Genomic DNA, 26,907 nt, shown 5'->3' with positions numbered 1-26,907 from the left:
ATCAAAAAACACCCTCTGCTTGAGAGGTTCCCTCTGATCAGTCATAGTGCTGGAGGGGATCTGTATCCAGCCGCGAGCTGCTGCTGCCTGTCCAGTCATGCATGAAATCTTCCCTTCTACCTGCTCTTGCCCCTTTGCTCTCCCATTCATCGTTTCACCAGCACAGCAGTGTCTGTTCAGCTCTTTCATTTTTCAAATGTCAGCCCGTAACTCCATCCAGGTTTGCTCCTGCGATGCTGATAACACAATTCCTATGGCTTAGTCTCTCGTCAAGCACTTTCTCTCTAGGGTATTCTGTTTTGCTCGTTGTCAGCAGCTTTCTCTGGAGAAGCTAAATCCATCCTTCCCTCCCCATTTTTTCCTGTCCTTCTGTTAAATAATCTGTCTGCACAGCTCAGCCAAAAACGTCTCTTGTAGAAAACTGGGCTGAAATCCCAAGTGTTGCCTGGTCACTAACCTGGAGTAGCAAATCCAGGGCAATTGTTTTTGCCAGCTTGGCTCTGCCATGGCTCCAGTTCACCTCAAAGGACTGAGGCAGATCACTGACACTTCATCACAGGAGGAGCTAAAATCATTCCCCACTCTCCTGATCCTGCTGCTTGGTGAGGTTGGGTCTGTGTTGGCTGTCTTCAAGTCACCTGGCCGAGCTGTTCCTCCAGTTTTCCTTCAAGCTTCTTTAAATGGGGACATTTGGGTGAAAATTAGTCCAGGTAAACCAGCAGTGTGAATTTTAAGTGGATTCCTTAAACTACATTGGCCAGTAGCATGTCTGCTCTTCTTCAGATTTAAAATAGCTTTGAAGTGAATGACCAAATTAGGCTAAATTCAGTGAAGCCTGCTTGTGATTCTGGGTGAATGTGCCCACACAGGGGTTTAGTCCAGTTTCCCTGTGCAAATCTTACTCAGGTTAGCTGCCCTGGTCCTCCACTTGCCAATAAATCCCCAGGGCAGGATATTCCAGGGAATATGCAAACTTTGTCCGTGCATCACTGCTGGTGGTGGGGCATTTACGCTGCCTTTGCACCAAGGCTCGTTCCCTGACCTTGCAGTTTGTGACAAGCTTGTGGCTGTGGCAGGACCAAAAGGAGTCCTGTTGAAGAACACCCTCCATCCCCCTGAGACCAAGCACTGACCCTCAACTGTCCTCTCCTGTGCTGGTATCTTTGCCAAGTCCTCACAGGGGCTGGATAAGCACCAATGTCCTTGTCTAGAAAAGCTGGAGGAGGAAAGGAAATAAACCTCATTTGTGTAAGTATAGGGAAAACACGAGAACACTGCTAGTGTTAGTGTTGCTTTTGTATTAATAAGTCTCTAATAAGTTCCAATTTTTTTCTCCAGTCTAAAAATATTCCTCCAACTTGGCAGCCTCTTGTAGCTGTGATAATGAATGTGTAGCAGCATGTGCATGCCATAGCTCCTGCCCTTTCCTCCTTGGACTGGCTGCAGCTCTGCTCCTCTCTTGGGAGAGACCAGAGGGCACACAGCTGAGCTGTAGGAAAGCTAGTTCTGACTCCCACCTCCTGAAAGGCCACAGCCTGGAAAGCATCTCCATTTCAGTGGGACTAAGTATATTATGGAAATGCCACATCCCTGAGCCAGGGAGAGCAGTAGAAAACAAAACAAGAATGGCACAAAATTTAAAAACAAAAAGCTAATTTTAAAGTGATCCAACTAATATATACTTGTATGTCTGTATTTATGTTTTCTTTACCCCCAGAAGTCTGTGGAACTCCCTGCTGAAAGGCAGTTATGGAGCTTGGAGTGAAGAAGGCACTCTGCGCACATTCGGGTTTATGAATTTGCCGCACGATGGTTCTTTGGGGTCTTGGCTGTGAGAGGGCCTTGTTACTGGTGCTGTGTAAATGTGCCCTTGTGTTGTGAAAACTTTTAGTCTAGCCTGATAATAAACGCCAAACTGTAGCACAGGCTTAGCCATGGACCTGCTTCCTGGCAGGTGACACTGGGGAAGGCTGCAAGGCAGCAAGGCCTGTGCTTAAACAGTGGTTTTTGGGGTAGCTCTGAAAGGTATGAGCCCAGATTGGGGATAGGAGGTTTGGGGAAAGTGGAATGCTCTGTTGGAGCTCTTTGCTGCGACCTTGAGCTGGTAGAAAGAAGAAAATTTTCTGAATTTCGATGTTAGTGCTGTTCATTTCATCACTGTACACATTTTGTGTTCTTTGTGGTGCTTGTTTTGGTGATGTTTGTACCTGTGTTGTGGGCTGATTGTGCCAGCATCGTTCTTCTCTATTAGGGATCTTAATTATTGATTGTATATGTGATGAGGAAATAACCCAATGTGCTGCAGGAAAGGAATCCACTTGTTTTCTGTGACAAGGGAGGAAGAACTTTTTAGCTTAGTAGGGCCATCCCAACCAGAAATTACAAATCACTTCTGAAGATTTTATTTCTGCATTCTTTCCTTTGTCTCAGATGAAAAAAAGTTCTTCAGATAATTTTCGTGTTGTCATCATTCAGGCTTCTCTTTTTGGCATTTAGTTTAGTCTTAGACTTCCCTCTGCCTCTATGAGTAGCAAGAAATAGATGTGAAGAGCAAGGAAACTTGTGTCAAGTTGCAGACACTCTTGGCCCATGAGTTTAGCAAGTACATGAAGGCTTCCTCAGTGGGTAGTGAAGGGATATCTCATTGATTGTGTCCAACAGGATGATCCTGCAGAGAGCCTGGGGAGAGAAGGGCTTGGAGGGAGAAATTAAACACTTAGCTTGTGTCATTTATTATTTAAATTATTTTCTGTATCACTTGGCGGGAAAATGCCTGCTGTGATGAGCCCTGTTATTTCTGCTTGTTTTTCTCCCTTTTCCTCTTTATTTTCTTCCTTGACTCTGCTGCTCTTCTTCTGCTGCAATTCTCAGCCTTCTGCAATGAGCCTCCGTGTTGAGCTACGGAGAGAGTGGTGTTACTCGCGGTGGTGTCCACATGCATTGAAAGGGGAATGAAAGCTGTGATCACAGCTCGACTGTTCTTTGTCTGCAGACTTTGGACACACGTTCCTACAGCTGACCTGCTGATTTCCCATTGCAATTGAACACGCAGTTCTCAGCAAGCCCTAGCGATACACTGACAGCTGAATTTGGCCAAGCATACGCCCCTCCTGTTGACATAAATTGCAAGTTTAATCTGTGTCCTCCCATCTTATGCAGCTGGAAGATTTATTGCTGCTAGAGGAGCCTCAGAAGAAGTGTCCTTTTCATGCAGTTTTACCTTGAAGTTTCAATAGTGGAATGACAATTCACTGCACGTGCAATGCACAGTACGCTTATTTCTTCCTAACTCAGTTTTGGAAAGCTATTCACAACTTGCAATGAGGCAGTGAGGCTCAGCAGAAAAAAAGAAGAGCTACAGCAGTGCTCAGATGTGGCCAGAGCAGCTGAGGCAAAGGAAAGTGAAAAGGCTGCAGAAAGGCAGAGTCTGCCATTGCCTTGCACAGTCTCTTTCCTGTTCCTTTTCACGAGGACGGTGAGCTGGTTTGCACCGCTTGTATCCTGGGAAATGCTCGTAATGGATTTCCTTTTGCAGAAAACATTTACCACTGACTTTGTCTCTGAAAGAACAGAGCAGAAAATGTAATTGAACCAGCAAATCATCAATAGCTTGGTCTACAGGGTAGAGCAGAAGACTTGAGAGGCAGGACTCGACTCCTGAGCTGTTTTCCAGCATGGTTACTGGCTGGGTGGTGGTGGGGGGCCAAATGACTCTGGTTTGATGTTTGCTTGCTTGCTCACCCAAGCCTTGGTGCTCAGTAATTTGACTTCTTGCCACTTGTTTTAGGCCATACATGAAAGGTATGCACAGCGGCAGGCAGGTGGTTTCCAGGCACCTTGCAGAAGTTCATTTGCAAAAGGGAAGAGCGTTACCTCATCTGTTGATTATGGTTCAGAGAAAAAGCCTTAATGATTGTTTAAATGGAAAATGTTTTGTGTACACAGGAGACGATTCACAGCTGTCACGTGAAGCCTGTTGCTGAACAGAGAACAGGCTGCTGCATAGTCCTTGTCATTTTGAAGTGCTTGGCAGGTCTGTGCCATTATCTCTGCCTTACAGCTGGCAAAACTGGGGCGCAAGCAGGTAAAGGGATTGGCAGAAGTAACTCGGCAGCTGTTTTTACAATGCTTTTTCATTCTTTCTTTCTTTCTTTTTTTTTTTTTTTAATAAAACTTCTGTCACTTCAATAGAAAATGCCAGAAGAAACAAGACTGCCTACTACAAAGAAAGGCAACATTTCAATTTGGAGTGAAAAATTTGGCTGTTTGGATGGAGGCTCTTCTGTCCCATATCTCTGATTTCTTGCTTTCAGTTTTCCCTTTCCCTGTTCTTTAGAAGAAAACAAGACTTTTATACTGACAGTTTACTACAGAAAAGCCTAAGTTGGGAAATGTTCTACAGGATTTTAATGGATAGAGAATAAAAGAACCTCTTCAAAATTAATTACTTTGACATTTCTCTTCCTCAAGTGCTGATGCAATTGTGGAGTATCAAAGCCTATGTTCAGGATGCTTTAGTGCACATGCCCTAGGAGTGTACAAAAGCAGACCCTCAAAGTAAGAAAGGCTGGGCATGCATCCATCACAGGTCATTACAGCTCTCTGTCCTACTCTTCTGCCTGCTAAAGTGAACAAGAAGTAAGTCTGCTTTGTATTTCTGAGTAGCGATTGGAGGCTCAGCTTCTCAAAATTGATAAGCTGCTGAAGATCCTGCCTGAGTTGTTGATGCCTGAGCTAAGCTGATGTTCAGCCCCCTGAAACGGGCTTTGCTGAGTGCTGAGGAACTTGTGAAGGGTCTGTGGATTTGACCGTTTCACATAAGCATGCAAAAATGAAATATGAGACTACTTTGAAGTCAGGAATATAAAGTCACTCATGGCATATCCATGGAGACACCAGTGTCTTGTGGAGTCCTGTTGTCATGGCTGGCTTGCCGTTTGACCACTGGCAAATTCAGCAGGCTTGGTCCTCTCTTTTTCCCTTCACTTAATGAAGCTTGGAAAGTTGAGAAAGGTGCTCTAATCAGGCAAGCTCACTATTCTCACTGGAAATTGTAATTAAAGGGGGAAATTCATCAGAAACATCCAAATGGGAGCCAAATCTTTTTTGGTAAAAGACAGAAAACCTTTGGATTCTCAGCTGTCCAAAAGCTGCTTCCAAAACTCTGCCTGTTCACTTGAAGCTTGCCCTCATAGAGACTGCTTATTGTGTTATTGATGCTTAACCTTGGCAGACATTTGTCTGACTCCCAGTTAGGGTAGGCTTTGGGAGGAAGGCTAACTGAAAGCATTGCCAGCAGCAGGGTGAGGGTGGGAAGAGAGGGTGCTGTAGATGCTGAGGATCCCCTGCTGCTCACTGTCTTGGTATAGGCTCAGTAGTGCTGCAGAGCTGCCTAATCAGGGAGCAGTCTCAAGAAAAATTGCAAGGTGAGGTGCCCCGCTGTCGTATGATGTATGCCACAAGAACAGATCGAGCAGATGTTGTGCACAGGAGTGCTAATCTAATACACATTAACGGAACTGGGGAGTATTGGTTTATTCAGCTCAACATGGCGAGCAATAAATCGTTCCTTGATGGAGCCAATTAGTTTATTCTGAAACCTCCAACATCTATACCATGATATGCAGCTCTGTGGCTCCCATAGCCTGAACATGATGTAGGAGGGGAAGCGGGCTGATCGGGAGCGTTCAGCTCCTGATGGTGATGGCACACCTGCTGTTCAGGCTGCCTTACCCCGGGCACTGTCCTCTGATCCCTGCTCACGGCTCTGGCAGAGTGGGCATGACGTGGTGACAGGACCTGACTGCTCCTGTGTACCAGACCTAAGGTGGTGCTGCTCCCATCAGTGTGTGGTCTGAAAGGGATAAGGAGGCAGAAGAAGGCCTGGGGGATGTGTAGGAGGCAGTGCTGGACCCCTTTGTTTATAAATGATGAATGTTGTGAGCATGGTTTGGGGTTTTTAAGTAATCAGCGTGTGGTAAGGCACGTCCTGATGGGGACAGTCATGATACCCTCCTGAGGCTCCCAGGGGTGAGTGTGGATCATCTCCAGAGGGCTCTGCCTGCCCTGGGGATCCCACGGGGCTCCTGCAGCTGCAGCCGGTGCAGCTGTGGAGACTTGGCTGAGTGCTTGGCTCTGTGCAAGGCAACCACCCAGCTCACCCAGAGGTGTGTACTGGGCTGAAAGCACTGCCCTGCCTCTCTCTTGGCACTAACACCTCACCTGCATTTTGCCTTTCTCCAGCCGTGTAAATGTGTGCAGCTCGAGCCTGCCCTTTGTGAAATGGGCAGGCCTTCATCCCGAGCTCTGGATCTGAGTGTATCTGTGATACAACCAGGAAACCACAAGATCAGTAGGGAAAAAACAGAATGGGATCCTAATTCCTTGTTTTTACTCTTCCCTTTCATGATGCCTTTAAATTAGCCTCTGACCGAGCCTCTTTCCCAGTGGTGTTCTTTGTGGCAGATGCAAATCAACAGAGCTTCCTCCCAATTTGGCCAGTTCAGGGTTTAAGCTTCCCTCTGTCTGGTCTGAAGCTCCAAACAGGCATGTCTGCTGCCTTCTCTTCCTTACCACTACTCCATTATTCATCCTGCAGGAGATGAGATGAAAGAAAGCCGGAACAAGGACACTTAGGCTGCTCTATTTGAGGGCGGGAGCTGAGCCATGCTCTGTGGAGAAATGCTAATGTGTGTGCAGGAGCAGAGGTTGCATCTATAATAAAAACCCACAAAAAGCACAGTCCTAAGGTTAAAAAATGATGTCCTAAAAAGCTAGGAACTGCCAGAAAAGAGGTGGCTCTTGCAGCATTGGGTTGCAACTGGGAGCACTTGGCTGTTCTGCAGACCACTGAATCTCCTGTCTGGTGTCCAGAAAATGCATCTGAGCAAATGCCTGCTTGGTGCATTGCTGGGCTGAGGGATGCCCAGTTCTTGTGGAAGCTGGCTCGGAGCTGGGGGCAGCCCCAAAGGGGATGCCTGACTCCCCTGTGGGTGGCAGAGCTCAGAGCTGAGTGGGGATCCCAGCCACTGTGCTCATCCTGCAGCTTAAACCAGTCCCAGAGGTGGAAGGGAAAGGCTGGGGATCTGGGGGTTGTTAAAGGGTTTGGGTTTTGCCTTTGATGTTGTATTGCTGATTGAGGAAAAAGAGTTTTCCATTTTAAAATACTGCTCCTTCTCAAATGGTGTTTTCTTTTCCAAAATAGTCTTTTGTGTAGGGGAAATATGAGAAAGCTTAGACCAGTTTCTTTCTCTTGCTGTATTACAGACGTCAGTGACTGCTCTGTAGCACGTTAACATACCTCCTGTACCCAACTGCACACCTCAGCACGTGTGCATTATGTGCTGTTATCAACAAACCTCCCCTTTTTCTGTCTGGGGACACGCGGATGCCTGACACACTGCCACGTTCATGTCTGTGGGGGGCATTCCCATCCCTCACCCGCATCCCATCTCCTGCAGAAGACAAGAGGGATCCTGCTCCAGTTCCCCTCCTTTCAGGGTTAGGTGAAGGCAGAAAGGCATGCAGAGGTTGAAATGGATTCAGAGGAAAGAAACCAAAGGTGCAAACCAAAGAAAAAATCCTTTATGTGAGGTGACTTGGTAAGATCCCAATCAGGAAAGAAAATAAGGGAGGCCTGAAGAAAACACAAGGATCTTGTGTTAATGAAATAAATGAAATGAAACCTGTGAAAAGAGAGCGTGTGTTAGAAGGGAGAGGGGCAAGGCAGATGTCTTTGCATCCTCGGGAGCAAGCCCGGGACTGTGGATGCATTTCTGCTGGCTGCCTGCCTGCCTGTCTGAGAACCTGGCCCTGTCTGGTGCCTTTTTTTTTTTTTTTTTTCCAAATCTTCTTGTGTTTGAATTTACAACTCAAAATGCAGCAGAGAGAGGTTCTCCTGGAATATTGCTGCTGATGAGATTGTCTGCCCACAAGGGTGAGTGCTGAGTCGGAGGAGGGAGAGACTTGATTTTTACTTGCATGCCTTTTGTGAACGTGTTGTATTGCCCTGGTTATTGCTCTTAGTTCCTCTGAATTTCTGTGTGCTGGCTGGCTTTTTAGATATGTTTGACACTTGTGGGTCAGGAAGAGTTTCTCGCTAGATAGATCCTGAGTTCAGTGCCCAGTGGATTTCATTGGGATTTCCTGCGTAACCAGGGAATGGAGGGGACATGGCTGCAGTGTGGTGCTGAGGTGCAGAGTGTAAATAGAAGCCATGAAACCCATCGCAGCCAACTCCTTGGTTTGATGACACAGCTCACCCATACTTCCTACCTGGGAACGTGCCAGGTGACTTGTTCTCTTCGAGGCTTCTCAGGTCTCCAGTCTTCAAATGTTCACACAGGTTGAATAATGCGTAAAGTTCCAGCACTTGCTAGAGTCAAATACTCTTCTCCAGCCCCTTAGATCTTTAAAAAATGAATACCTTTTTGCTTGAAAACCTTTCTCTTGCCCTCTGTGCAACCTGTTTCCCTTTCTAAACTGTCACACTTTCTGCAAACCTTGCATCTTTCTAAATACACAATTGTCACTAGGGTTAACAGCCCTTTTGTACAAGAATCTCGTTCTTTCCTGTTGCCTTTGATAGTTAGGGTGACCTTTTTGATAGAAGGGTGACTTTTCTTTGTTCGGAAAGGCAGCAGCCTCAGTGATTACATTCTATCAAGCCGTAACGGGATGCTGTGCATCTGGGGAGATTCACCTTTCTCTTCCCTTTGCCCCCCATTAATCAGACTGGATTTTTTTTTTTTTCTCTGTAGTGCTGGGGAGGCAGTGGGTGGTGTAACAGGGAAGATATTGGGTCACTATGAGCAGAGCAATCACATACACAGGGCTGAGACCACTCAGGAACCTCTCCCCTCCTTCCCGAGTGCAGGCGGCCTCACCCTGCTCTGCGGCCTGCAGAAGGGAAGCGGGGTGCTGGGCCGTGTGTGTGTCTGAGACAAGCACGGAGGGGTTATGTGGTAAAGCAGGAGCTGCTGGCATGATTCTGCTGCTCGATGGGCATCTCCTGGCACAGACTCGGGAGAAATCTGGTCCCTTTGTAGCAAAACATCCTCCCCAGACCGGGAGTCACAGTCACTGTATTGCTGGCAGAGGCCTTGAGCCAGCAGCGAGGGAAATCCACAGCGAGATGTAAGGACAGGACAGATCAGGCACCAGCTCTGCCACGAGGCTGGAGGAGGCCTGTGCTGGCAGAGAGGGGTTTCCAGCCAGGTGATAAGGCAGATACTGTAAGTGAAGCCAAATCTTGGCTGCCAGTTAGGATCAAGAAGTGCAGACGGGATGTCTGAAGTGAAGGGTGTCGGCCTGGGGGCCGAGGGCTGGCTTCCATCCCCGGGGACAAGGAGGGATCAGTGGCTCTGGTCTTTGAGGGTCAAGATGCTTGTGACAGAGTTAAGTAAATTTTAATTGAACTGTTCATTGCAGCAAGTCTCCCCCTACTTGCCACGGGTTGCCTTGCTCCCTACTTGATGCTGTTTGCAGGTCACACAGCAAACAACCCTTTCGTGCTCTGGAGCTTGGAGGATGAGGGTGGGGTGGGAAGGACGAGAGGCCAAAGCTGCCTCCCTGCAGTGCTGCTGTGTGCTGGAGCCTGCAGTGCCCCAGGTTTGTGTGGGGACTCTGTGACGAGGCTCCCCCAGGACACCCCAGCCCTGCAGCATTAAGCCAGGACAGGTTTCATTTCTGGTTCCTGTTCCTCCCCGGCTGTTGGGATCTGGGGGCTGCCCCCACAGCAGGTATCTATCGGCAGGGTGCATCACTGTGTTGTGTCTGTGCCAGAGATTTACAGCGCAAAAAGCCTGAGGGGTTGCCTGCTGCAGCTGACATGTATAACCTGCGTCTGGGTGGGCAGACAGGGCTGGTGGGTAGCAGGGGAAGCTGAAATATTTGGGGTGGTTGCGAGGCTTCAAAAGCCAAAGTCACAGCTTGGATCGAGAGCCCTGCTGCAGGCTGAAGAACTTTGTTTTAAGAGGTAGCTGTGGTGCCAGCTGTGTCCCTGCACTGACCTGAGGGCTTTGTTCCACTGTGTGTGTGCACCCAACTGCACAGAGAGGACAAATACACCTGTGTGTATGTATTTATATATATATATTTAAAATGTATTTTTTGGGGGGAAAGGAGAGTGATTGTGGAGAGGTAGGCTGGAGATCTCTGGGGCAGGGAGCGTGCTCCTGCTGTCCCTAGGCAGATGGGAGCAGCGTAGGACAGCTTTTCCCCGTCCCTTTTGGTTGGTGCCGTTTTCCCCATCCCTTTTGTTGTTGCTGTTGGCCCCCACAGCCGGGTGCTCCCTCAGATCTGGCCTCTCTGGGCTGAGACCCAGGCACTGCACAGGGTGCGTTGCCATCCCTGAGGCAGTGGTAGGCTGTTCTCACACCAACCCTGCCTTTTGCAGCAGGAATGTTATTCCCGAGGGACTTGTGTGTCCCTCCCTCATCAAGCCCTGCTGGCGAGGGGCAGGAGCAGCCTCCCTGTTTGGAGGCTTCCTGCCTCCTGAGCTCATGTTTTGGGGTTTTCCTGCCGCTCTGTGTGGACCCAGTGGATGGATGTTGCCTGCAGCGGGTGCTCAGCCCTCATTAATGTGGGATGAGAGGCCGAGGCCTGGCTTGTGCCCAGTCTGGTGCTGGGAAGTGAAGCTCAACAAGTGGCATCCTGCGTGCTGCCATCTGCACACGTGGCTGCAGAGCCTCTTGCAGCCGCACGAGCGCTGCTCTGGCAGCTGCTGGACTTGGTGCTTGTGGCTGGGGGTCTTCTGGGTGCATAATCTGGTAATTGTAACAGGGCATCCTTGCCAGATGGAGGATGATGAGGGAGGAACTAAGCAGCACTGCATCTTCCCTGCCTCTCCAGCCTCAGCTGCTGTTTCTGGATGTCTCTTCGAGCATTGAATTCCTCTTTTAACCAGCACATCTGATGATAAGCAAATGCACTGCAGTGTTCCTCTGGGGACAGAGTCCTTGAACAGCTGATGGCTTCTCTGAAAAGCAGCAGTGAACTGCCTAGGTCTGCAGTTTGCCTTTCAGCTTGGCAAGCGGGCTCTGAGCACAGCTCCTGAGCAGCGACAGCTCAGCCCTCCCGGCCGGGTGCTGGGGCTGCAGCGAGCATGGTGCTGGGGAGCTGGGCGGTCAGGGCAGCTTTGGTGGGGAAACAACAAAAAAAAATCCAGCCCTAAGGTACCAGGAGTTGGGGACCCGGACAGAAACTGCTAGAACGGAACTCGATCCTTTCCAACGGTCTAAAAAGTTGGTTTAGCGGTAAATGTGGTTTCACAGTGCCGCCTGGTGGAAGCACCTGGGGAAAATCAGCCCCGTGCCCTCTTCCCCCCCACCTGCGTGTGGATCTCAGCCACGGGGCTGCTGCTCGAGAGCGGCTCTGAAGAGCCGAGAGCCTCCGGCTTTTGTTTTGTTCTTGTAGCGGTGCCAGGAGGGAGGCGGGTGTGCAGCTGGGAAATGCTCCGAGCAGTGCTTGTACACACCGAGTCCTCCCTGGACGTGAGCTGAGACACCCAGCTCATGACTTCTGTGCTCGCTGTGCTGGTGGGAGGATTGCTCCAGGCGATGTCCTTGTTGGCTGGGCAAGCACAGCCTCGGTTTTCATGCGCTTCAGGCCAAAACAAGGAGGGAGGCCGTGCTCCTGGGGCATTGGGGTCAGACCTGCTGTGCCCTTACTCACCAAACGGAGATCTTCTGGCATGGATTTGATGCTCGACCTGAACTTTTTGATCATCAGTGTAGCGTGCAGCAGGGCTGTTGTGCTGCCACAAACACCTTAGCTGAAAATGAGAAGTTGTGTAGTGGCCTTCAGAAGCTTTTTGCTTGCTAGCTCCCCCGGTTTTGCGTTCTGCCTTCGCTGACCTGAAGGCCAACATCAGAGTTGGGGCATTAACCAAGGGCTGGCCCTTCACCAGGGATCTATGGGGGTGCTGGAAATCAAGCCTGCGGTTGCATGGTGGTGTGTGAAAGCAGCCTGGCCCTGTCCCCCCGAGGCTGGACGTGGCAGCAGTGGCTCTGATGGAGCCCAGCACAGGAAAAACTCGATGCCTGCTGCTTTCAGCGCGGCTGTGCAGTGTAGGTATGGCTCGCACTGAAGCACAGCATGGTACTGCTTTGGGAGGCCACCTTTCCAAGACTCCCTAGGCCAGCTGTTAAAAACCAGAGGTGGTGGCTTGCCCGTGGGACCTTTCCTGCAAGGACACGGGTGGTCAGCTGAAGGATGGGGCTGAGTGCGCTACGTGTAAACCTGGTCTGTGAAGCGAGGCTTCAGGCATGGATGAGGCTAAGAGAAGGGGCTCAGCAGCCAGCTCACAGGAGCTGTAATACCCCTCTGTGCTCCTACAGAACAATTCTGGGCCTGCTGCTCCCAAATCACTGCCTGTGCACCAGGCCAGGCACACACAGCAGCTCCCGGTGATGGTGTCCCACCGGCTCCAGCCTGCGGCAGGGGGGTTTGGCCTGCTGCCCCCAGAGGGGATGGTTAGGTTGGGTTTTATTGCCTGCAGCACTTCTAAATTACATAGCATGTACTGGCTGAAAATACTCCTAAAAGTCCTTCCCTCAATGTTAAAAGCATAGCTCCCTTTAATCATCTTTTGCTGCTAATTAACTGTGCACAAAATTAGTGTGGTACCTCGCATCCCCCAGCAGGCTCTGAAGGCCACCATGGCCAGTGCCATCTGTCAGTGCCAGCTCCACCAGCCCTGCTGGGCAAGGGCCGAGCTATTTCTGCCTGCCCTGGCAGGCAGGGTGAGAAGAAAGGGAGACAAAAAAAGCCCAGGCTGGTTTATTTTTTTTAGGAGCAGTCATGGCCACAGGTGGAGCGGGGCAGATAAGCAGTGGCAGGGACCTACAGTGAGCAATTTCTGGGACAGACTTTGCAAATGAATACAAATCACCTTGTCCTTTGTCTTCAGAGATCCTTGCCCTGTCCCTCCAAAGCATGGCTCTTCAATTTTTTTCATGCTTTTCCATTAATTAACAATATAGTATAAAAATAATAATGAGGCAGAGGCACAAATACACAAACACAAAGGAATAGTTTTTAACCTGGCTTGATTAATGCTGTCAAGTTGTACATCTGAGTGTGAGCTCAGTGGGACTGTTGCTTTTGTTTAATACCACAAGACACTTCAGTCTGGATTGTTGCATTACAGTACAAATAAAAAACAGAAACAAAACCACATCTGCATCATACAAGGTGAGAAGAATATGAGAATTCTAAATATTTACAGAGGAGGGCAGTGGGGAAACCACAAAAAATATTTACATAAAAATACATGAGCTCGTCGGCATATACATTTTACACCAGTTCACAAAAAAAAGACACTATATAAATTAAAGTGGAGGGATCTCCAAAGGTAACCCAAGACTTTCTGGGACGTTTCTCTCATGCGGCTCAGGGAAAGAAAAACCAAGTCTTCTACAGCAGGAAAATGAACTGCAAAACAACCCTTTTCTCCCCCCACCCCCCCACCCTCCCAACAAACTGGACGAGGCAAGACTGCACACACAGGTATTCTGGCGTACATTTGTTTAAACCAGACCATGCCTTTCAACAGCGGGTTTCCGTAGCACGAGGTTCTGGGAAAAGAGGTGCATGCCTAAGCCGCCTTTAACAAAAGAAAGTAAAACTACTTCTCATCCAGATTTCCTAACACGTAACACATCACTTCGGTCAATGCCCTGTCGACGTACTGAGGAATGGCATAGTACACGTGAGGTTCTGTCCCTTTCTGGGGTTAAAGAGGAACAGCATGTTTTCAGGTTGGTTTTGGTTTTGTGTAGCAACTTACTACCACTGTGCAATCCTTGCTGACCCCTTTCAAACGATGAGCATAAAATGAGGATCTCTGGAAAGACATAGGCACAATGTTGTGGGTCTTTTGTCATATCTGCATATAGATTTCACCTGATAAGGTTTGTTAAAAAATTAGAAATGAACGCTTTACTTAAGACTTTATAGGGGCTAGGTCCTCATTACTCACCTAACGTCTGCACTCTCCCTTCGCCAAGAAAGGTCTCCTGTGGGTCACATGTTCTGCCCCGAGGTGGAGGTGGAAAACCAGAGCTGGAGTACATTACTGGACCCTAACTCTTCCATGCACTAGGCAGAAACTCAGCTGAAAACTTAGGAAGTGGCAAGTTAAGATGTAGCTAGCTTGTGGCAAGTGTAAGGGAAATATTTAAAAGCATAGCTGCTTGTCATCTAGCTGGAGATAAGGCTAGGCAATAAATTAATCTGAGATGAACTGGCCTTGCAATTAGTTTTATTTATTTGCCTTGCCATCCCTTTGCTCTCTCCCCTTTCTCTGCTAGGATGCCAAGAACTGAGCTACCAACTTACCTCCAGATCATCCACTTTACTTAGACATGTGGTGTAACCTCCCCTCCTTGCACTGAAGCAAAGTGCCCTTTTGTATAGCTCAGCTGTGATTTTGGAAAGATGTAGCTGTTTTGACTTATCATCAATCAGTTAATGGGGATGGAAAAACTCCTTCTAAGGACCATCAGATTCACCACAGTGCAAGAGCAGAACTGCATAGTTCGCTATATGGCTTTGTGTGGGGTGGGCGCGGGCTGACTGCTGCATTGCTGCAGATGTTGGCGCTGTGATGTTTGGTGGTGACACCAAAAGAAAGGCGCTCATCTGTCGGACTGTCTGGGAAAAGCTGGTACCTGAACCTTGCCTTGTACCTGTGGCCTACTACTGGCATAGAGAGGTTGGCTTGGGTTCTCTGAGAGCTTGCAGCCCTGGAAATACGCCCCGATGTGGCTGTGCACAGGCCGGGGAGGACGCTGGGTTAAGTTTTCTGCTGTGTGCCTTTTTAAAATGCTTTTTGCTCTTGAGGGAAGGCTGCGTGGAGCACCCCTCTAGGAGTACAGATGTGTACTTCCAGGAGCTCTTTCTGAAAGGTGCTGAAAGCTTTTGTTCCTGTGGGGGAGAAAGGGTGCTTAGCACCCAGCACTTTGCACGATGCTGTGCGTGGAAGAGCCCAGGCTCGGGCAGGTTTCTGGGGAGCAGAAAGTGTCCAGGGATGGCACTTGGTATCTAAAGGGAGATGGTGGCTTTGAGCAGGAACATCCAGAGAGGCATTTACAATAGTGGGGGCCGAGAGTTCAGCCCCCTGGTAGCAGAAGGACAGTCCTGACTAACATAAGGCCAAAATGGAAGTTAGGAGAGTTGCTGGGGGGCAGGAGCGGGGGTTAAGGCTTTCATGGAGAGAGAGGTTTGACCTACAGCTCTCGGTACCTGAATCCCAAATAGCCTGAACCAAACGTGTTGTCCCTGCTTCAACTGGAGACCTCGGCAGGTACCTGGCAGCTGGGGGGGGGCTGTGCTGCAGCGCTTGAGGACTGGTACCAGTCCTGGTGAAGTACGCACCTCGCTGGAGAGCGCACATCCTGAACATCCTGAACTCGGCCTCCCTTAGCTCACTTGTGGCAAGGAAGCGGGATGGGTCAGCCTCTGCTGGGGAGCTAGCACTGGAGCGGGATGGCCCACAGCTTGGCTCACCTAAGGGCCCCTTTCTGTGCATCTTTTTTTTCCCCCATAAAAGAAAACATTACAAAAAGCATTCCCCCACCAAGAAACAAGCCCCTCTACCTGGTAATTACTCACAAGGAGGTGACGGTAACCTGAATCACAGTGCTTTTTTTTTTTCTTTTTTTCTGACTGCCAGATTTATTTCTGTAACATGTAACAACTCTGCTGAACAAAACACTTAAAACAACAACATTGCACAATAAAATAGGACCATAAGGTACTGTTACTGAAACAGCCCTGGACAAGGCTACAAGAGTAAAAGAAGCAAACAGCTAAAGACTGGTTAGCTACTAGAAGCACATTTTCTTTAAGATTTAAAAACCCCAAAATAGTTATGAAACTTTTGTTCAAAAAAAAAACAAAAACAAAAAAACAACAACCAACCATCTTATAAATCTAATAAAAGTTCCCTTTAACTTTCACAGCTGTGTGCTAACTGCAGGACCTCCAGATTTTTAATAAAAACATCAGAGATTTGAAATGGGTAGAGAAGTTCTTCAACCACATGGAACAGGAATGGCCTTGGTATTTCTCAGTGAGCATTTAAAAAGTCCTAAACCTCAAGTATTTTGTGCAAGCCCTGCCTAATATGAAATGGATGTGCTTTGTAAGGTGGGGTTGTAGTTAGGCCTGGGAAGTCGAGGAGGCTGCACACCAGTGGGTGCCTGGCTTCTTTCACAATATGGAAAGCTTTTAAATACCTAGGACAATGTTATTAGTGTATTAGAGAGTGCACTGGCCTTCTGTCCCTACTGCTAACTGAATACTGGTGTGCTCTACGCTTGCAATACGGGAGGCAAAACTATTTCACAGCGCACAGACAGCACGTAACTACTCTGCGTGTGCCACGACTTCACAGGGATTCCCTTGCCAACGCAGAACTGAAAGGTTACAGAAAGCTGTGTCCTGCAGGGCCTTCAGTTTAGGGTCACTAGGAGCACTCCCTGATCTAAGAGCTGCAGGGTCTGGCCCTGGGCAAATAGCTGGGCATGCAGGTAACTCAGCACTTACACAGTCATTCCCAGCTAGAAACTTGTGCTCCAATTTACAAGCTGGACATAACACTACTAGAAGTGGTTTTCTTATTATGTTTTTTTTTTTTTTCTTTCTTTTTTTTTTTTTTTTTTTTTGGAATGAGAGGATACTGTCTGGCCAGCCTCAACATGGAATTAAATCATCTGGACTGTAGATAGCCTAGCAGTATAGGAGGAATTGGCATGAAATGGGTGTGCTGCTCCCTTTGTGCATGTGTTTTTGTGTTTGTTTTTTTTTGTATTGTTTTTTTCTTTTGCTGTGAGAAATGTAGACCTGTGCCCTACTTGGCTTCTATAGCTCGCCTCCACTTACACTAGAGAAACTTTGACTTCTTGTAGCCAGAAGCAACTTGTTAAGCAAGCAATTTAAGAAGTGTGCTGTATCGTGAGCTTGCTTCAGAGCCTCTTCCACAGGCTGAAGTCAAAACAGGCTCCCACCCACTTCCAAGCAGTTGAAGCAGTGAAGATCCACTATACCTAAGCGCTAATTTTCAAGGGAGAGGCAGGACCTTGGCATTTATCAAGAAGAAAATACTTCGGAAGCCTCCCCCCACCCCCTCGTGCTGCATAACCTCAGCGGGAGTAGAAGAGTGGCTCCTCCGAGGCGTGTCACGGAGACCCTTTCTTGGAAGCTAACAGTGGGAAGGGTGACACACAGGGCTCACAAGAACAGCAGCATGCACAGTCCATCATGCACAGGACTACAGAGGCATGGTGAGGAAGCGGTGGTAACTGCCAACATCAAATCCAGGGAAGGAAAAACTTCTTTTCCCTTCCCCCTGCAGCATCTCTTTCAGCTCTGCCTGTCCTCTCTGGCAACATCTGGGCGCCAACAGCCTGCCTAACCATTCCAGTTATCTCAAACTACATGAAAAAGCTATATCTCTACTACATAAAAACAGTGAGTGGGTGGGCTGGTGGGGGAGGAGGGGGGGGTTGAAGGAGTTTTGCTCATGGGGGCTAGATTTTTTTTTCCATCACTGAAAAAATAAAACAGTCCACTGTCCAGCAGAGGCTGCTTAGACTCTATTCCTCCTTCGCCTCATACCAGCTCACTCGACGTGGACTTCTGTTTCGGGCCTCTGCAAACACAGCTCCGTTGGGAGGAAGGCCCCCTGGCCAAGGGCGGTGGCGTAAGTCCTGCTGTGCATGTGGCTAAAAGTGGGGGGCATGAACCCCCCTCCTCCAACATAGCTCCCTCTTTGGTGCTGAGGCATGGTATGGTAATCCTCCAAATTGTCGTACTGGGACATCACAGTCATAGTGCTTTGGCGTTTCCCGAGGGTTTGGTACGGGTAGAGGAGGGCAGAATCCCTCTCCGTGGATTCAGGGTGCTGCATCCTGAGGCTGTGGCTCCGTTCAGGCTTGGGTGGTGGTGCCATGGGTGAGGTCGCGTGCTCCTCTTCCTTATAGCAGTCTCTGGTCTGTTTCTCCATGGACGTGCTCGGTTTGGCTCGAGGCCTTTCTAAATCTTGTCTGTCATCCGCTAACTTCACTTCCTTGTGGTTCAGTCTCAGGGTATCCTGGTTCACCGGCATGTACTTCCCGCCAGAGTGTTGGTAACCGACGGGCTCGGAAGGCTCTGGGCCGCCTTTAGGCCTGTAGTCAGGATAAGGGGGTCCGTTTTTGGATTCGGAAGGCTGCCTATGGCTTCCCTCCTGCTGCAAGTGCGTCCTGTGTTCATTTGTGCTGCATCCAGGCTCGTGCAGCTTCCTGCTCCGGATGCTGCTCTGCTTCTGCGGCAGGGACGGCTTCTCCGAAGGGCCGTTCCCATAGGCCCCGTGGTAGTGGGCTCTGTCCAGTTCTGGCTCAGGGTGCTGCATGTAGTAGCGTTCATCTCCTTCAGGTGTAGCTGCTTTGGCTGGGTACCTCCCCTCCTTACCTTCTGCCACGGTGAGGAGCCCAGTTTTCCCAGGATCAGATTTACTGCGCAGATGAATGACATCCAGTCCTCCCAGATCATCCGGCAGCAGCGGGGCCACGTTGTCATACTGGGACATCACCGGCCCTTTCACTTTTTGCCGTGTGCGGCTCTCTCGGCGAATTGACTGCATGCGGTACTTCTCCATGTCCTCGAGGTCCCACGACATGTACATGTGCTTGATGTCTGGGGCAGGAGGCACATCTCTGCTAATAAAGCTGTGCTCTTTGCCAGCCAGGTGGCTGATGAGGCCACCCCGCGGGTAGGCAGACAAACCAGGGTAGCGGTACAGACCTTTGCTTTGCAGCCGCGAGGCATAGGAGGCAAACTCTCGGCTGGGCAGGGGGTGGAAGGGCTTGGCCCGTACGGTACTGTAGGGGTCCAGGTCGTAGAAGTTCCCATCGGCAGTAGTGTAATAAGAAGATCCGGAAGAGCTGGAATAAGGACTGTAGCGGTAATGGACTCGTCCGTTCTCAAAGTAAGGCTGCAGCTGAGTTACGTGGTAGTCGGAGTGGGGTTGATATGGCTTGTACTGGTAGAGAGGCCGTGGGCAATACACGGGCTCGTCGTCTGGAGGCACCTCGGTGCGCGAAATGGGAACGGAGCGGATAGCAGCGGCAGCCGGGGTGGGGACGTGCAGCGACTGAACCCGACGGATGGTGGGGTAGGGTGGGGCGTCCTCAGCATAGCTGGTGTTACGCAGACCCGTTGGGCTCACAGAGGACACAAACTCCGTCCGGCTGCGAGGCTTGGAGTGGACAGTTGAGGTGCTTTTTCCTTGGTTTGTGTAGGTGTTGTAGCGAGTGCTTGCAGAAGTCGGTGTCTCAGAGCGAGGAGGATAGGCTTGGTGCTGGTCAGGTTTGCTGTGGTAGGAAATGTGAGGAGGAACACTCTCAGGCCTGTACGTGTGGCTGGAGGTCGGCTTGTGGTGCAGGTAGTTGTCTGGTCCAGAGGGCTCCGGGATGCTCTCCGGCTTGGGATGTGGCACGTAGATGGACTGCAGGGAAGCATGCTTGGGGGGCGGAGGCGGTGGCGGCGGCAGCAGGGCTTCCTCCACAGAGGAGGCCAGCATGGAGGAAGCCAGGAAGGCGTGGTAGTTGGAGTTGTTGATAGCATCCGTATTGTTTGAGTGCATGGCAGCAGCAATTTTGCTCTCCAGTGTTCTCACAGGTGGGACAGGAGGTGTAAAGCTGTAGGATGAGTGAGTAGGGACAGACTCGGAACGCAGGTGCAGCGGGGGAGCCCTTGTACTCTCCCGAGGCTTTTCCACATGGCTCTGGTGCCCTGTGGGCACAGAAGATGAGCAGCGTGTAGTAGAACTATTTTCTGAGGCAAAAACAGGAGCAGGATCAGGTGGCTTTTCTGGTGCAGTTGCACCCCAAACCTATAGGGAAGAGACCAGTAGAAGTTAGAGGCAAGCATCCTTCCCCCATTCCGTACTTATGCTATCACAGATGCTTGTATGGATTAGTACAGTGTCAGTTATTTTGTGCCTGACTTTCGTCTGCTGTGGAGAGCCAGCATTGCTCACTGTCAAAGGAAAAGATGTGTATGTTCCCTTTCACAGCAAGGGCAGCATGCTGCCTCTGGGGGATGGCAGGTGGCTTCCAGGACCTGCCACAAATGGCAGCCGAGGAGCCTGTAAGTGCTCTTATTGCAAATGTCAGACTGCTGAAGGGGGAGGAAGTAGCTGTCTCTACTTTATAGCCTTTATACAGTGGCCAAAGCATTTTGTTAGGTGGTCTACTTGTTAATGTACTTATGTTAATGGAAATACACCTGTGTGTAGGACTTAGCAGCTCAAGTAGTGTAATACAGCTGAAATCCCTTCCATATTACAGTGACTAAGACGGCCAGCAGGCTGCAGGTGTGCGTATTTCATGGGCAGCAGATAGCTTGGCTTTCTGAACGCACACTTCTATGACTAACCCCCTCACCAGGAATCTGACCTGCTTTATGAAAGGCTGCCGGAAGAGGACATTGTCAGTTACTTGCATCTGAGCACTTCTGAGCCACCATTCCCTCGATCAGTCGCCCCACCAAACACTCTTTTTTCCTTAAATTTATGAGAGTAGATACACTGCTATGTTCCCATGTATTTACTTAAGAAATATTGCGCTGCATTCCTGTAAGGCTGTGCCTCTGTCCTAAACATTCAATTCCCAGTAAGTAACCTGTGAGGAACCCCCTGCCTCTTGCCACTCAGGTTTGGACCAATTCTCCCTGAGCTCAGTCCCCCACAAACTCAGAGCAGCTGTGCACACACACGGTGCTTGCAGATATGTGCACGTACCTGGCTGGAACCACTGGTTGCTTTTGCAGAGGCGGCTGGCACTTGTCCCATTGCTGACTGGTGATCTTGTCTCTGCGACATAGCGGGCTGGCTGGCTGCGAGCGTGCGCTGCGTCGCTGTAACAATGCTGTCTGTCTGAGTTGTGGCCGGGCCAGTGGCATGTTGGCTCGCTGGCCCGTGGCTAGGCTCGGTTGCTGTTGTCTGGATGGTTGTCAGATACGGCATTGAAGCCAGGGTGCTTTTCTCCCCGGCTGTCACAACAGGAGGAGTCTGAAGTTTGTCATCGGCTGTGCAGGCGGGCGCGAGGTGCTTGTCCCCGGGCATGCATGCACGGAGTTGGGGCTTATCTACTGGCATGTCAGGTGTGGGAGGCTCCCAGTCAGGCGGTGCACCCGGGGTGTGGTGCTGTGTGTGCTCCCGGTCCCCGGCGTGGGACGGGAAGTGATCTTTGTCTCCCGATTTACCATGATGGAAGCTGGACTGCTCTTGCTCTGCATCTCTGCTAGCGGGCATGTCCCCAGGCATGCCACTGTGGAGAGGCGGGGGGTCTCGGGCTCCAGGTGCGCCTGACAGGTGGTTCTGCTCCCCGGCTGTGCTGCTACCTTGAAAATCCTGCTCTACTGGAGCGCCAGGCTGGAAGTGAAGGCGGTTCTCAGGCAGACTGGTATACAGGTGGAGCTTGTCTGGAGCACCAGCAGAGATATGGAGCTTTTCTAGAGCTGTACCAGCTTCGGTCTCTCCGTAATTTGTGCTTTCAGAATGAGTATCTCCTGGCCTTTTCTGAGACTGAGCAGATGCTTGCTGTGCGGACTCAGCTAACGCTAGGGCTAGCATGCGCGCTGGATTTTTCGGAGGAGGAGGAGGGATAAGAGACACGGAACTGACAGGAACAGGATCCTGGGGGGAGTCGAGGGCAACTGCTCCTAATGGGGGGAAAATTGAGAGAGAGAGTGATTTTATGTTACCCAATAAGGAGAGTGACCTAACCTTAATGACTACTATAAAAAAATAGATGCTTTCCACACTTTCACAGTGGCAATTCCTTCTGGTGCGAAATACTGTATCTTCAGTCTTACATGCAAACGCTGCTCAATAGCACAGCAGTTCATCACGAAAAGGAAAAAAACCACAAGAGATTGTCTAAAGGCTCCTCTTGCATTTCTAGAGAGGTAGGAAGTAGGTAGCAGAGAATGAGACACCCTTACACAATTTTGATCATAAGGTTTTGGGCAAAAAGGTCCCTTCTTCAAGTGTTGGCAGATTTTTAATTTAAAAAAGAAAAGTCTTAGATGGTCTATCGGCTGAAATGATTTAGAAGTACATGCTATAGATTTTCATGTATGGCATGATGGGAAAAAAAGTTGGTATACAAAGTATTATGAAAAAATATCCGAGATTTGTGTGATGTAGGGAGAAGACAGAGGTTAAGACCTTACTGATTTGCACAGCCCTGCAAGAACACTTGTGATCAGAACTGATGGGCAATCCCCTCTCCTAAAAGGCACGCAGAGAAGGACTTTTTTGAGAGCAGGTCCCCTTTGGAACTTAAAGAAAGAATGGAGGAAAATGCACTGTACCTGGCTGTGTGTGTCCAGTGGGTACAGTCTTATTCTGACTGCTTGACATTGGTCTCTCCCCTTCTTCTGGCAACTCTGGTTTGCCAGCAGCCACTAGCTGGGCATGCTGAAGCTCTTGTTGGGCTCCTTCCCCTGCTCCTGTTTCATTGCTTTTCAGGGGCAAGGACATCTGGGTTGGGGACCTGTTTGTCATTTCAGTGAGGCCAATCCCTTTGCTCCAGTTGGAAGCAGAGGAGTTTCTGGTCGTGATGGGCACTCCTCCAGTTGGTTCTGACATGCGGCTGGGCAGTGCAAAGGAGACAGGTTCTGATGTAGTCAGTGGTGGAGATTTGATGGGCTTTCGCTCCGTCTTGGGTGAGAAGGCATGGGGTTTGCAGGCCTTCTCTTCAGTTGGGCTCATATCCATAGTAAAGAAGGGACTCATCTTCTCTTGGAAAGGAGAGACTGGCTCAGAGCTTGTGGCGCTGCCTGGTGTGTGGGACTGGCTGCCTGATTCTACATCCTTCTTAAATAGGCTCGGCTTCTCCTTATTTATGCCGACTGACTCTATCGGGGAGGTACTGCTCTCCAGGCACTCAGACTCTGCCTGGGGTGTGCTGCACTGAAAAGACATCGGGTCGAAATCCAGGCTGGCAACTCCAATATCTGGTGGGCTCAGGTCAACGTCTTCAGAAGAGCGAGGAGAAATAAGGGCAGGAACATGGATGATCCCCTCATCCCCATCACTGTCATGATGTGGAAGGTTGTCATAAGAATTGCAGCGATTCATGTTTCCTAAGAGCTCGCCATTGAAAGAAGCAGACAATGCATCACTGCTGGATCTAGGTCTTCTGGGTCGAAATAGTTTAGTTTCACCTAGGAATGAGTAGATACACAGGAGTTAGTGTAAAAAAAAAAAAATACTGTCCAGGAGACAATGGCTTGGTGTTGTTTTTAAAGTTGTTTTAAAGCAATGTGCAAGATGTTCATGTGGCAAACTCTGAACAGAAAAATAATGTAGTTAGTGGTAATTGTTAATTAAATGTGCTCAAACTCTTTTAAAGCAGTTGTCAGGTCCGATTTGGTGTGAAACTATGCTGTTTGCAAAAGCAAAACTAGGTTAAGTGTGCTGTAGGCCTAAGTCTCCCTCAGAAAGCATTTTCCTTCCTGATGGTGTCTTTTCCACCTTAGAATAGAAAGGAGATGGTGAGGAATGAAAGGTAAGTAATGCCAGCTATACAAAAGCAAGAGCTTTGTTTTTTTACCTTTGAAGGAAAACAAAGACTTGAAGAGCATTTCTCAGATGATAATACTGCCCAACACAGAATGATAAGCTGCTCCATTAATTAGTGAGTCCAGCTTTTGCTGGAGAGGGGGAGGGAGGGGAGGAAGAGGATCTGCCCTGTTGAGTATCTGCAGTCAGTAATATCCTATTGTCTTTTTTTTTTTTAATCCACACACATTGAAAGTGAAGGTACAGTTTTGTCTTACCATCAACAGCATGCAGAGAGGTAAGTGATTCTTCGCTTTTAGCTGAGCGAAGAGTTCCGCTGTCTCCTCGTCCACCTATGAAAATGCAACCAAGACAGGGAAAAGTTGAATTACAAACATGGCTTACATTTGGTTACGTAGTGGTGGCAGGAAGAAGCTGAATGGGCTTCTAGCATCAGTACCGCTGTTTTTAAAGTAACAGTTGTGCTTTTATTTTTTTTCTGTTTTCTTTTTATTCCGAAGTCCTTAAAGAAAGCCTTTACCCTGGTTGAGTGTTAATACGTTTTACTGTCTAAGATAGAAGTAGTCCTGCTTTGTGTGGGAGATTGGCCTGGATGACCTACAGAGGTCCCTTTCAGCCAATGATTGCATACTACTGGGCAAGAAGTGATTACAAAGACTGGGTTGATTTTTGACACTCATTTTACAGACTGGTGAAGAGTAACCTATGAAAATTAACCTACTGCAGGTGACAGGTTGGAAAACGGCTGCCTCCCATGCATGTCATGCCACTACAGACTCTGTCCGGATGTACCTGTGGTAGCTGGTTGGTTCCTGACAGCAAATCCCTTAGAATGAGGAAGAAAGTAACATTTACACAGCTGGTTTTACAAGCACTAAACAAGTACAACTAAAATGCTCCAGGAAGACAGTCATATAATGTGTTTATTACCCTGAAGACTGAAGGTTATAATTTGAAAATGGCACCAGAGAAAAGATGGGACAAAGTCCTCACTGGTGCATTTTAGGAATTTGTGGTATGTTTCACTGCAAAAATATATAGTTGCTATTTTTAAAGAGACAGAAAATTATATATATATAAGGGTTGAGAAGTCAGAGACTACATAGAGGAGGCTACAAAAAGTTGTTGGATGTCTTCTTTCGCTTTCTGGGAGAATACATCTGTGGTAAAGTGCCTTTAAGCCTATTTTAAATGTATCATCCGAGAATAGCAAATGGAGCCAGAATGTATTCTTATTTCATGATAGGAGAGTCAAGAAGGAAATATTCTGAGACTTTTTATAGCGGTGCCCATATAATGTCCTTCAAAAGCTACTCTGAGAAACACATTTAAGGGGTGTGCTCTAGCATGTCAAATTCATGAGCTAATGCGAGATCCCTTTAGGAAAGACAGCAGTTAACTCAGGATGTTATGCATGGCTTGAACACTAGAAGGAGATAAAAGCACACTGTAAACATGAATTCTGCATTGCCGAAAAATGTTATTTTTTGAAGAATGGATTTACACCCTTACCTGCCAGGGCTATGGCTTTCATTTCTGAGGGCTCACTGGGATTGCGCTGTAGTTTGCGTTTGGACACAGAGGATGATTTTCCCAAGTTGAAGAAGGAACGCCAACTGCCAACTGGCGATTTCTTCATCTTATTGGGTGGTCTTTTTCTGAAGTGAGAACAGAGCAAATCGTGTATGTCAGGGTGATGGGGAATTGCATTTAGCTCTTGCTAACAGTTGTTTGTTATTAACAATACCTTGTTTCTGCTGAAAGACAGCTTAGAAACGCGGTCTCTTTTAAATAGTTGAGGATGTTTTCATTCTTATAGCTCAGCCCTAAAGTTTGGGTGCTGTGTAAATTCCAGCAAACTACACAAAGCAGATGCAATGCAGGTGAGCAAAGGCTCCATACTTGTACAACATGGCATCTAAGGAATGTTTTTTATTTATCTGGTTGGTATAGCTGTTCTCTGAGGAACTGTGTGGTCACAGAAGGTATTAAAGAGCCTCTCTTATGCTGTAAAATCATGCTTGCCTCCTCCCACTGCCATGTTTAATTTCTAGCACCATCAAGTCTGTCCAACAGCTCCACTTTGAGGACAACCAAAGTTTGTTTCAGGCATGTGGTCCTGAAATCTGGAAAACCCCAGTGTTTCTAGGTATTCACCCTGTTCACATTTCTGTGTCTGTGGCTAGTACGGGCATGGATATGCATCGGTATGGCTCTTACATTTAGTGATAGCCCTGTGAAAAGGAAGAAATGGCACAGAAGTTGCAGGGCTAACCTAAGCCCATCAGACATTTGTATGTTAGTTGAATCCTCACGAAGTCCAAAGCGGGTGGAAAATTGGCTACAATACTTTATGCATGATTACTATAAGTCAGTTTCAACAAGTTTTTGATGTAATCAAAATAAATCAGTTATGACACATGCTGGAAAGGAAACTCCCCTCTACCTTTCAGATGGAAAGTCTATGACCGTGTGGAATTTCCCTTGTAGAGCTGCTGGGCCTTCTCCCACTTCAATGTATCTGCTGTTTGCCACGATGGGAGAGTTGATCTGGGCTTGTGTCCGTGCCTGTGCCTCCTCCAGTGTGAGCAGCTTTGTGGAAGGAGAGGACACCAGCAGAGACTTGGGCCGTGATAAAGAACTGTGCCCTGAAAGGGAAAACCAGGAACAAGAGGGGGAATCAGAAAACAGCAGTACAGACATCAAAGTTCTGGGGGAACTGTTGTGTTTTTCTAAGATCTTGTTGTTCTAGCCCCTGAAAGATGTGGTCAAAATAACCATTTTGTCAGAGGTATGTTTATGAGAAAGGAAATACTTTTAATTGAGAGCAGCTTACCGTATTTAAACAAACAAACAAACAAAAAACAAAACAAGAATGGGGATGGGCAGGGAAGCAAGCAGGTTAGAAACCTTCAGTGTTGACATACTTTAATTAAGCTTCATCTGCATGCTGAAGTCCACAACGATAGTGACAGCTTTCTTCTTACAAAGTTTGTTTTTAGTTATTCCCAGATTCCAGCAACAGGAAATGCCATGTGTGACTTCAGCTGCTACAGACTTATGTGCAGGTGGACACAGTGAACTGAATCTAGCTGTGTGTTTTGCTCTCAGTCTTTTTACAGCTTATTTTTGGTTTTGGAAATAAAAATTTGAACTTTTACAAAAGTAGTTGATGTTGCTTCCGGCTGCTAGGATCTGTTAAGCCAGTTTGTGATGTGGAGGAGTGCTACAGAGGAGCACAGGGGAGTCTGCTGTAAGAGCTGTCTTTCATTTGCCATTGTTTATCGTGCAATTATTTATATGGTTATCCTCACATGAGTAAGAGGTGT

General features: G+C 48.4%; 1 protein-coding gene and 1 long non-coding RNA gene across 11 annotated transcripts in view; one reads left to right on the top strand and one right to left on the bottom strand.

Moving 5' to 3' along the window:
• The window catches only part of LOC137843836 (uncharacterized), a 40,777-nt gene that overhangs the window by 10,902 nt on the left and 2,968 nt on the right, over positions 1-26,907 (top strand). The window lies entirely within an intron of this gene.
• Positions 13,033-26,907, bottom strand: part of ARHGAP32 (Rho GTPase activating protein 32) — a 261,037-nt gene continuing 247,162 nt past the window's right edge. For all 10 annotated transcript variants that reach the window (XM_068659541.1, XM_068659546.1, XM_068659542.1 and 7 more), the window contains 6 exons: positions 26,025-26,226; positions 25,091-25,236; positions 23,836-23,910; positions 22,366-23,220; positions 20,789-21,711; positions 13,033-19,879 (listed from right to left, as the gene is read on the bottom strand). In XM_068659541.1, coding sequence (XP_068515642.1) covers positions 17,627-19,879; positions 20,789-21,711; positions 22,366-23,220; positions 23,836-23,910; positions 25,091-25,236; positions 26,025-26,226 — 4,454 coding nt within the window. In that variant the 3' untranslated portion in view covers positions 13,033-17,626. The remainder of the gene's footprint in view (positions 19,880-20,788; positions 21,712-22,365; positions 23,221-23,835; positions 23,911-25,090; positions 25,237-26,024; positions 26,227-26,907) is intronic.

This window comes from Anas acuta, chromosome 23, assembly GCF_963932015.1.
Source record: "Anas acuta chromosome 23, bAnaAcu1.1, whole genome shotgun sequence".
NCBI classification, from domain to species: domain Eukaryota; kingdom Metazoa; phylum Chordata; class Aves; order Anseriformes; family Anatidae; genus Anas; species Anas acuta.
Note: the sequence above shows the minus strand (reverse complement) of the source record. Positions and strands in the feature narration are given on the sequence as shown.